The sequence below is a fragment of the Bos javanicus genome, chromosome 9, assembly GCF_032452875.1.
Source record: "Bos javanicus breed banteng chromosome 9, ARS-OSU_banteng_1.0, whole genome shotgun sequence".
Classification (NCBI taxonomy): Eukaryota; Metazoa; Chordata; class Mammalia; order Artiodactyla; family Bovidae; genus Bos; species Bos javanicus.
Genome location: NC_083876.1, coordinates 32,111,174 through 32,123,355, shown reverse-complemented (window position 1 = coordinate 32,123,355; position 12,182 = coordinate 32,111,174). Strand labels below are relative to the sequence as shown.

At 36.4% G+C, this 12,182-nt stretch overlaps 1 protein-coding gene across 1 annotated transcript in view; it reads right to left on the bottom strand.

The window, feature by feature from the left end:
- Window positions 1-342: 342 nt before the first annotated feature.
- FAM184A (family with sequence similarity 184 member A) overlaps window positions 343-12,182 on the bottom strand; it is a 123,499-nt gene continuing 111,659 nt past the window's right edge. The window contains exons 15-18 of the mRNA XM_061427452.1: window positions 6,978-7,095; window positions 4,984-5,088; window positions 2,231-2,433; window positions 343-692 (exon numbers count right to left, since the gene is read on the bottom strand). Coding sequence (XP_061283436.1) covers window positions 611-692; window positions 2,231-2,433; window positions 4,984-5,088; window positions 6,978-7,095 — 508 coding nt within the window. The 3' untranslated portion in view covers window positions 343-610. The remainder of the gene's footprint in view (window positions 693-2,230; window positions 2,434-4,983; window positions 5,089-6,977; window positions 7,096-12,182) is intronic.

Sequence of the window (12,182 nt, the reverse complement as noted above, 5' to 3'; positions counted from 1 at the left end):
ATACTGAGCACAGATGCTGTACTACAAAGTCTAGGTCTTTAACTATCAGAATAATTCCAAAAACATAAGTTGGCAGTATTTTATATACTTGGAAGTCCATAATTCCCACAAGTGTTTTCATTCTAGCCTTCTAAATTTAGAGAACACACTTTAGTTATACATGGCAATGCAACAAATGAATAGGTTATAACATTTATTTCTCTATCCCGACTTTGCTATTATCGAAGTAAAATAATTGATATTTTATGATTATTATTCAGCGAAACTTTTTCTGGCAAGTCTTACCTGGAATTTAAAAGTATTTAAAAATTACCAACAAACTTACTAGAAAAAAGAAAAACATTGTTTGTTCTAACAAAATTTATTATGCAGTAATTACAAAGATTAAAGATTCTTCCATCTCAAATAAAAATAACTGTTATAATTACACACATAATATAGTACCTTAGAGTGAGTCCAATAAATATCACAGGAAGTACAGGGCATTTTCAACTGCAGAGACACATACTTTCTCACAGTGTGTGACACAGGAGAGCCTGCTCACATAATGATCTGTATAAGGTCATGCTCTTAGTAACAGTCCACACAGAACTGTGCCAAAGCAGTTCTTTCAGAACGTGAAGTACCGGGCAAACCACTCCTGGCGCTGGGGATCTGGAGAAGCCACCGGGGAAGCTTCACTCTGAGGAGGACTGGATTCATAAAGAGAGAGACATGTAACCCAGCGTTAAGCTGTTTTGCAAAATGAAGGGAAAAGCACATAAAACATCAGGGCAGACGACCACAACTAGTTCCCTATGTCAGGAGATGCGTTTTAAAGCTTGGCTGTTTCCTCTACACTAGATGGGGTCTCCCCTCCAGGAGAGTGCAGAAGCAGCTCAGATGAAGTCCGTTAAGGAGAAGCCATGTTACACAACAATTACCAAAAAAACCCACAAAAACCAAAAATCAGACAGTTGAGAAAAGTAATGTGACCCTCTTTGAACAAAAAAGTTCAGGAGGAACTGCGGGATATAAGAACAAGATAACATTCTTCTCGTTCAGCACCTTTTTGCTTTTCATTAAAATTTTTTTAGAATCTGACACAAGTATTTCTTACAGATGTGTCCTTAAATATAACTAATTTAAGTGACTAAACCATGGTATAATATTTTTCTGTATGTGTATTTAAACTTTCATAATTCCACAAGCAGATACTCTGGGGGAAAGGAATGTATTAAAAAGCCAATTTCCCCTCCATCTTCGAAGTTATATACTTTATACTTAACTCTAACTAAAGATTCTTTGGGCTAGTTAAGAAAATAAAAGCATCCCTACCGTCTTTGGGGGCAATTACAAGGCACGCAACAATGTGTAATGGAAACTCCAGTAGCCATGTTCCTTGAGCCCATGCACATGCATCTTAATGATACCTGAACACACCCATGCATGAGGGAAAATAAGCAACACACAGTATTTAGCAGGAGACACATTCAAACGTGTATTTGACTACTTTTCATTCTTGCTATCTTCTTTTCTATTTGAAATAATATCATTAACTAGTCATTAATCAGTTTAGGAAAAAAAGTAGTTTACCTGTAAGATTATTACTAGTGACACGGAGATTTAATAAGAACAAGTCAAAAAATTTTAAAACAGCACAAAATCAGTAAGCATAAAATAACAGTACTTTCTGACTTTAATTATTTCATGAGTAAACAAATAATTTCATTCTAATTTTACGTGTTAATACCTTTACTTGAGAACTCTGAGATAAAATTGGAATGTTAATTACAAAACTTTTCTTCTAAATTTCCTACTTTTATCATTAAGTTCCCAGAGCTTATATATTTTTTTATTTTGGCAAGAAGCATATATGTTTATAAATAAGCAAGGGGAAAATAAACAGATAAGAAACAAAAGCCACTTAATAAAAAATATTTTGAATTTCTGTAATAAGGATGGGTTGTTAATGAAAAATTGGTGATAATTCTTACATATTAAAATTCTAAGCATATAATTACATTAGCACCTCTTTAAGCATTTAGAAAATTGACCGACAACAAAATAGAAAAAATCTTTTTAACAGTCAAAAAGGAGTTCTCTAGAGAGGTGATAAATATATTTTGAAGATATTTCACAGTAAAATTTCTTTTGCTAGGCTGTTCTTAAAGTAGTAGATTTCTGCAATGTAAGAAGTAAATTTCTCAAGTTAAAAAAGAAAAAACTGCACTGGTGAGACAGGGCTCACCTCAGAAATGTCTTGGGCTCTTTGGGTGGCACAGGCTGAGGAAGAGGCTTGCTGCTGTTGAACTCAATATCATGGACGGGAGAGTTAGGAATGGGATCCAGGCGGTTAGGATGTCCATTGCCCACTCCACCAGATTCCAGAGCACTTAGATTGGGAACACTGACAAACCTGTTTGTTGGTGACTTATCGTTCTTCTTCTTTTGCTGCATTAAAAATAATACATGTGAGGACAGTGCCTGCATGAGGACGAATGAGAAAACAGGAAGAGTAGAAGAAATAAATTTGGCATGGGAAAATTTTGGAAGCTGGATGTTAAAATGAACCAGTGTTACCCAAAATGTGGTCTGGGGATCTTTGGAGGTATTCTTTATCTACATGGAACCCTCACAGACAGACATACTGCTTGGATAGAAAGAATGAGGAAAAAATGTTTAGGAATGGTTCATGGGGAGGAGTGGGTGGAGAGAAGGCCAAGGGGTAAAGACTATCGGGAGGGAAAGAGGGAAAGAGTACATCTCATGGATCTCATGAGGTTGCATGGGTTTAGGCTAAAATGAGGAAAAGATGAAAAGTTAACATAATTTTAAAAGAGAGGTCCGTGAACTTTAGCCATCTGTCAAAGGGAGGCAGTCCTTGCCTGGAAAATAAAAGGAATGAGAAAATGCTTGGCAAAGTTAGTTTGAAACAAATCTCACATTTCTACCTAGGACTTAGAGCTGACCTAGAGAAATAATTTGGTTTTAAATTCACTATACCATCTCTCTGAAGAGGGAAAATGAAATCTGTATACTTAAGTCTCATTTACCAATTCATTAGTAGTATCATAATTAGCTCACAATCTTTTAAGACATTTAAAAGTTATAAAACAAAAGTGATCAATGTAATCTTTTAACTGGTCTTTAAAATTGACAGATGAAAACAGCAATACAACTGCGGATTGTTAATATCTATTGGCTTTCAAATCATTAGCTTTAAGCTCTATTCATTTGTAGAATCAATGAACATCATCTTGCTATGTGGAATAAAAATTAATATGTATGATATTTTGAATATTCCCATCTTTTACTGACTACAAGCGTGCTAATTAAATGTATGAAATAATTTTTTTGTAAGATGACTCCAGAATTTTAAAGAAAGACAATAGACAAGATGGTCCTTTTCCTTATGTGTAATGACCTCATTATCTAGACATTGTCCTCTATGTCGTTTTCTGTGAATCATAAAGTCAAAGGAAAGAAGCCTATTTTAGCATAACTGCAAAAATAAAGGGTGATACCGTCTTCAGAATTATTTGTGAAAACTGAATCACTATTAGGAGTCAAAATTTATGAAGATGTATCTTTGGCATTTCTAGTCATAAGAAGGCATAATCAAAACTACTTAAGTTTTTATTTTAAGAAATCAAAAGTATCATTGACAACATTCTACAATAATGATCTTGTGACTAAAAATGTAATTCTAATAAAATAAGTAAAAAGAAAATATTTCTAATCTTGTTTTAACAAGTCTCATAACCTAGCTTTTTAATTAAAAGCTTCAGTTCAGTTTAGTCGCTCAGTAGTGTCCGACTCTTTGCAACCCCATGAATTGCAGCATGCCAGGCCTCCCTGTCCACCACCAACTCCCGGAGTTCACTCAAACTCTTATGTCACCCTAAATAATGAATTTAAAAACTGAAACTAACTATATTCATTCATTCACCAATAATTTTTTTTGCAAAGGCTCTATATGCCATTCCATTTTACAAATCATTTAAGTCATTTTAGAAAACAGTTTACAGTTTGAAGCAGTTTAACTTGTAAAGGAAGGATAGATCCCATCTTCTTAACAGAAGTTTTATGAGCTTGGAAAGCAGAAGTTTTTCTGGCTAAAGGCCTAAGAGAAATTAGGTATGACGTGAAAATTAATGAAATATGAATTGGAAAAAAAAACCAGCTTTAGCACTGGCATTTTTATTTCTACTACTGATTTATGCTAAAAGATATGTAATCCCTATAAAGCCAACATACATAACTATTTTTTATTACTTGCTTTATTCACTAGAGTGATTTGTTCTAGCTTATAAGAAAATATGACCTTTTGCTACTGAACAAATATTTACTAAGTCTCCATTATACCTATAGCACCACAACAGGAGCCAGAGTAGTCTGGGGCACCAAGAGGTACAAGGCTTAGCCATGTCCATTTCATTTGTCTATAAGGCTCTTCTATCTGTCCTAAGACAGCAACAGAATGTTAGAATAAGTCATTTTCAATTTTAATTATCAAAAAAAGGTGAGAAGGCCATGAGAAATAAGGCCATTCTCTGAAGACGAGTAGATAACAAAATGCATGTCCAACCCAAGGCCCATTATGATGGCAGGGAGAGCTGTTGGGGATACACTGCTTGGAGTACTTTTCAAGATTCCCCAGAGGATAGTGAACACTAAGGAAATGATGGAAATTATCTTGAAAAGACTCAGAAGTTAGCTTTAAAAAAAAAAAAGATATGAAAAATGAAATGGTATAACCAAGGTTTTACAATGTTAATAAAACATTGTTTCAAGGAATATGAATTCTCAGCAAATAAATGAATGTTATTAGCATCTAATTCTGAAAATTAGTACACAAAGAATTCATAGATTTAGTCCTAGATTATTAAATTTAAGGAAACACTTTTTGGAAGCTTTATCCTATGCTGCTCTAAATATTTTATAAAAATTTTAATCACGTTTAAAACCACATTCCTATTTTATAATGTTTATAGCACATACCTTCATCAGTGGATTAATAACACCAACCGTAGGACTTGAGTTAAACACTTTGTTGAAGTTAGTTTCTCGATTGACTAATTCCAGCTGATAAAATTTATTATCCTCCTATGCAAAAGGATTACAAACATTTCTTAAACATTTTCTATTGACTATTTAAATCTTAACTATATAAATGCCATTTCATTCAAAATTTAATACAAAACCTGAATGAAAATTTATATACATTATTCAAAGAGTTCTAGACCTAATTGCCAGGGTCTTAAAGTTGGCTGGTTGGTAAGTTCTCAACATCTTTAAAACCTTATGCTCTGGGACTCCTCTCTACCCTTTCATACCTCTTCCCTCCAAGGCTAGAACTAAACTCTCTATTTGGCCCATCTCTTTTCCAGAGGGCTGATGTGTGTTTTGATTAGGCTTAACTTGTATTCATGGAGCTGTGTGCATGGCTGAGTTGTTTCCGTCTAGGAAGATGACACTATGGTGTATCATTATTTGTGAGTCCTAATCTGCTCTCTGAGACATCAATATATTTCAGCAGTGGTAACCACAGAATAGAGAAAAAGTGAATGGTCCATACAGAGATAAGCCCTTTGCCTTTGGTTTCACCAAGTGCTTCCTACAATCAGACTGTAGGAAGTAAACACATAAGTAAATGGATCACTGTGTTGTGAAAGGCAGGGCTATGCTCTAGTAGAACTAGATTATTCAGCCCCCTTCTAGTTACCACTGACTATAATTTGCATTGTTAATCTTAGCCCACGTGCCTCACAGTTCATAGAATCAGGGAGTAGTGAAAAGACTCTACACTACCCTGTGGCTAGAACTGGAAAATCAATAGCGATTTCTACCAAAGATTAAAAAATAGTAATACATTTGCTGATTTCATGGAGGGAATATAAGGTAATTTTTCTGAATCTACTGCTATTAGAGCAAGCTATGATGCATGTGCTCATGTTCACAAAGCTTGGGAAAATGGGTATTTAGTAGGATGAAGTATCTCATACTCTGTCTTTCCAATGCCTGCTTCTGGGTTTCATCTATGAACCCCTAGTCAACTACCTGTTGCTTTTGGCAGGAACTTCTAATGCCAGGAAATAGGATGGCTTTCCTACATGCTTCAAGAAACATTTTAAGGAACAAGGACTTCAAATATAAATGCTCTTAGACTCTCTTTGCACGCTAATATCCAAAGCTGTTATGAAGAAATCAATTAGCAAATACAATGGTTAGCATTCCATTTCTAGTTTTACTATGATTTTTATTTGTCAGTGGCAGTAAAAAGCAGTATTTTACTTACTGATCAGGTCATATAATTTTAGAAGATTCTGAAATGTTTTATGAATTTTAAAACATTTGTGTATTTTTATTCTTGAAGAATAATGACTCTAATGAAGGCAGTATATTTATTGTTAAATCTGTATTTTCTTCCCTGATGGACTTCTCAGAGCCCCTAACACCTCAGTGTGCATTGAGACTCTCAACAGAGAGCTGGTAGCTTTTCTTAGGGAAACCCTAAGACAATGGAATCCTTTTTCCATGAAGTATGTCTTTGGATCAGGTTTTGGTGGAATACACTTTAGGAAGTTAACATGACTAATTGGAAGTATACACTGCAGGCTAATGCATGTATGTGCTGAATGTTCTTTCCCATCCAATTCTAATTCTACATGTATAGTACACACACACACACACACTTCAACAGTTTATTAACTGTACACTGGCAATGACATATTACTGAACATTCAATATGTATTAAAAAGCATTTTTAAAAAAAATTACTGAAAAAAATCTCCTTACACTAATACCAAGTTTAAATTTTAAAACTGTATTTATCCTTGTAAAACATTTTAACAAATGTTCAATCATAATACATATTTTATACTTTTTCAACTTTTGTTTAGCATTACTTAAAAATATTTTCCCATTCAACAGTCTATTAATTATTAACATAGTTACACCATAACCTCCCACTTTGCAAAACCAAAACAATTTACCATTAGCTTCTTTATGACCTGGTCTCTTTCTGTAAGCATGGCTTTTAATTCTGCAATCATCTGTATATCTTCTGGTTTTGATTCTCTCATTAGATATTTTTCTTCCATCTCTTCTAGTCTAAAAACAAGAAAACCTTTAGTTCATTGATATGATGCAGACATTATTTTGTAATGCCTATATTTTTCAAATTAGTCCAGCTGAACACACAAAATTTACACAGTTGAACATTTTTGCTAAAACTTGTAAGCATCATGACATCACTACCTCAAGAGTTAGTGTTATTTCCTGGAACTCTGCTCAACGTTATGTGACAGCCTAGATGGGGAGGGGAGTTTAGGGGAGAATGAATACATGAATAAGTGTGGCTGAGTCCCTTTGCTGTTCTCCTGAAACTGTCACAACATTGTTAATTGGCTATACCCCAATACAAATAAAAAGTTAAAAAAAAGGGGAGGCAGTATTATTTAAGGCTCTTTAAGGGTAAATGGTGTTATTAGAGGCTTTGCAGATCACTATTGGAAGAATTCACTCGTTTTTAAGTTATTTAAGTATACACGGGAATAAGGTGGGGTATGTGCTGTAGAAGAAATAATATACTAACCTAGCAATGCTGGCTCGATGCTGGACATGTAGGCTTACTACTGAGAGAATTTACCACACATACAATATTGTGTGATGATAGAAGGTTTGGTAACATACATAAAAAGGACAAAAGATACAGAGGAAAGGGGAACAAAGCACACACACAAATGACCTCATTCTTTCCTGGTTTATGGGAAATGCAGCTTACAAATTCCATGTATCAGCTGGTACATATAAACTGGAAAAAAAAATGGTTCACTGGATAATAAGAAGAATTATATTTCCTTCTGGGCCTGTTCATCTGCCCTGGAGGAAGTGAGAAGGTAACAGAACTAAATGTCACTGAAGATTCTAGAACAGAGGCCACTTTTATGAGCAGAGGTGCCACAGACCCTGCAGAGTCTAAGGATAGGACAGGGCTCAGTGAAGAGGATGCAAATAGAAACCGCTAGCTTAGTCTGAAAAAAAAAAAAGCACTCTGAATTGTAGAATATTCAAATAACTAGAATACTTTTAAAACTTGTTTTCAAAATACAAAGAATAAACTTAAGCTCAATAAAACTTACAGTTAATGAAGATTCACAGAAAAATTTATTTACTCAATATTGAGAAACTTCTAGATGATCTATTCTCTAGGATTTGATAAGCCATTCCCACCCACCACTACCTCCCCCCACACAATACCAGAGGGGTACCAGAATCTCTGCATTTTTTGTACTTTAACTCCACTAACTCAGCTCAAGCCAAAGACTTGGAGATAACATTTTTGGCTCCCTATCCAGGCCCGTGGCTAAAGTTCTACTCTGGGAAGTAGGGAAGTAAGAGGGGGAGAAGTGTGGAGCGAGGGAGCAGCTGTCTCAGGATCCGCTGGGACTTTGTCAGTCCAGGGTGAGGCTCGTTTCACTAACATCAATTGTCTTCTGCTGTGACAAGTCAATGAGCTCATATACAGTAACCTTGCATTTTATCATGACGTGGCACTGTATTGGCAAAGGTTTATATGTTTTATGGGCAGTGGTTTTGAGAAGCTTGAGAAACAGGGAAAAGGGCATTTGTGTTTCACACCACAGCAGCCACAAGGGGTCACTGGAGCACTTTATCAGTTAAAAATAAGATACAAGATTTTTGAGCTGTTTCCTGAGACTGTACAAAAATACCTGGTAATAAATGGTCGTTAAAAAAACAAAAATCTTAATTTAAAGCCTTATTTTAAACCATTATGTTGATCTTTTTGTACCAGTACAATGAGAAGTCAAGGTAAAGTGAGTCTAAAACAGTTAGTTAAGATCCCTGAACCACCTTTCTGCATAATAAAGGTCTCTACTTAAATTCCAGTGTATGTTTTTGTTTTAACATTCTTTACCTACAGAATTATCAGTTAATCTTCTCCACAAAATATCTTTACAGCACCAAGATTTTTTTTAAAGATACCTGGATATTAAATGGAAAAAATAAATGATTAAATTGAAGAAACATCCATATAAACACAAATGAGAAAGCATTAAAGGAGAGAACAAGTAATATGATGAAGATTTAATTTGCAAACGTATTTCAAGAATTACCAGTCTTTCAAATTCCTGATGGGGGGAGTACACTTGGTACTCTTCTGATATCCACTCAAGTCAACACCCATCAATCTTTCTTCAATTGCTCCACATAGTTCTCTAAGCCAGCTGCTTACCAAAGACTAGGTGTGAACAACTAGTAATACAGGAGATGGTTTTTAGTTTGTTCTCCTTTAATCATTTGGATTATGAAGAGAAAAGTCTGTTTGGTTCTGTGTATCTTGAATGGTCTTCATAACATATATGCTTATTACACTGTTCCACAACTCTCAAGCAGGCCTTGGGCGTCAGTGCTGCTGCTGCTGCTAAGTTGCTTCAGTCATGTCTGACTCTGTACGACCCCATAGACGGCAGCCCACCAGGCTCCCCCATCCCTGGGATTCTCCAGGCAAGAACACTGGAGTGGGTTGCCATTTCCTTCTCCAATGCATGAAAGTGAAAAGTGAAAGGAAGTTGCTCAGTCATGTCCGACTCTTAGTGACCCCATGGACTGCAGCCCACCAGGCTCCTCCGTCCATGGGATTTTTCAGGCAAGAGTACTGGAGTCGGGTGCCATTGCCTTCTCCTGGGCATCAGTGCTAGCCAGGATCTAATAACATTGTTGTATTTTCAGGAAACTATATAATTATAGCTTTGCTTCTATTTAGAATAATGAAAAATGTTTTTCAGTAGTAATAATGGTTTAACTGCAGAGTTAAAAATTTAACAGGAAAAGCTGATTAAAATGAGTCAATTAAAAATATTAAGAAAATAGTATCATAGGTGGACAGAAATTACCAATTTCCCAAAGGCTTTATAGGAAAGATTAAAGCCTGGCAAACACTGCCTTGAGGGAACCATGCAAGTACATACAGCCTTTTACTCTAATGGGAATACAGATTCCCATTAGAAGTAACACAAAGAGTGAACAGACAGAAGTAGAGCATATAAAATTATTAATTAGGGTCACCAGGCATACATGCCCCCCCCCCTTTTTTTTTCACTCTGAGAGTATATAGGTCAGTGTCTATGGTTCCTGGACAACACTAACCAAAACTATGAATGCTTAAAAAGCTGCATAAGAATTTTCCAAGTTGAAAAAAAAAAAAAAAGAATTTTCCAAGTTGATAGTCCTTCTACGTTTTTAAAATAACTGACCAAAAAAAAAAATTTCAGTAAGTTGAGCTTTTAGAGCCAAACAACAATAGTCACATATCTATTTTAGAATTTTAATCGTATAAGATGAAAGAACTCTAATATACCACCTTTCTCCTATAGCCTTAAGGAAAGGAAATAAAGTAATTCAAGCAGTATAACATTAAACTTTTCTTTTCACATAAATTATAGGCACAGACTCAACCTTCTGACAATAGAACCACCTACATACATCCTGACCTCACAAAGATTATGAAAATAACTTTACGGCAATTTAAAAATCAAACAACAATGAACTACTAGGGTACTATATTAAAAACTCAAACTTTTAAAGAGTAAGTAATTCTAATGCGGTGGAGAACTTCTTTTTAATTAGGGATTATTGACACAGTGGTAAAGAATCCGTCTGTCCATGCAGGAGAAGCAAGAAACAGGTTCGATCCCTGGGTCGGGAAGATCCCTGGAAGACGAAATGGCAACCCACTCAAGTATTTTTGCCTGGAGAATCCCATGGACAGAAGAGCCTAGCAGGCTACAGTCCAAGGGGTCACAAAGAGTCAGACGCAACTGAGCAACTGAGCATAAAAACACAGCACATTAAAAAAAAAAAAAAAACACAGCACAAACCTACTTAAAGTCCAAGTACAGAAACAGTGACAGACTATTTTCTGGGCTCCAAAATCACTGCAGATGGTGCCTGCAGCCATGAAATTAAAAGACGCTTACTCCTTGGAAGCAAAGTTATGACCAACCTAGACAGCATATTCAAAAGCAGAGACATTACTTTGCCAACAAAGATCCGTCTAGTCAAGGCTATGGTTTTTCCAGTTGTCATGTATGGATGTGAGAGTTGGACTGTGAAGAAGGCTGAGCGCCGAAGAATTGATGCTTTTGAACTGTGGTGTTGGAGAAGACTCTTGAGAGTCCCTTGGACTACAAGGAGATCCAACCAGTTCATCCTAAAGGATATCAGTCCTGAATATTCATTGGAATAACTAATGCTGAAGCTGAGACTCCAATACTTTGGCTACCTGATGGGAAGAACTGACTCACTGGAAAAGACCCTGATGCTGGGGAAGACTGAAGGCAGGAGGAGAAGGGGACGAAAGAGGATGAGATGGTTGGATGGCATGACCGACTCAATGGACATGAGTTTGAGTAAACTCCGGGAGTTGGTGATGGACAGAGAGGCCTGGTGTGCTACAGTCCATGAGGTCACAAAGAGTGGGATACAACTGAGCGACTGAACTGAACAGAAACTCAGTGTTTCCCCCAAGAGGAAATTGTCTTTTGGCTTCAGTACAGTGCTACAGTGCTAAGTTGCTTCAGTTGTGTCCAACTCTTTGTGACCCCATGGACTGTAGCCCACCCGGCTCCTCTGTCCATGGGATTTTTCAGGCAAGAATACTGGAAAGCTTTGCCATGCCCTCCTCCAAGGGATTTTCCCAACCCACGGATAGGACCTGTGTCTGTCTCCCTCACTGGCAGGTGGGTTCGTTACGACTAGCGCCACCTGGGAAGCCCTCAGTACAGTGAGAAAGTGGAAGTCACTCAGTAGTGTCCGACTCTTTGCAACCCCATGGACTATACAGTCCATGAAATTCTCCAGGCCAGAATACTGGAGTGGGTAGCCTTTCCCTTCTCCAGGGGATCTTCCCAACCCAGGGATCAAAGCCAGGTCTCCTGCATTGCAGGCAGATTCTTTACCAGCTGAGCCACAAGGGAAGCCCAGTACAGTGAGAAGTTAAGGCAAAATAAGGTAAAATAACCTAAACAATAATCATCTCTGAGGCAAATCACCTTTTTTTTTTGCGTAATATAGTCTGCCATGACTCCAAGTTCTGTGTATATTTACATTTAGCTCAAACAATTCTTTAAAAAACAGCCCATTCTCTCATTTGTTTCTAAAACAAAAACCATGAC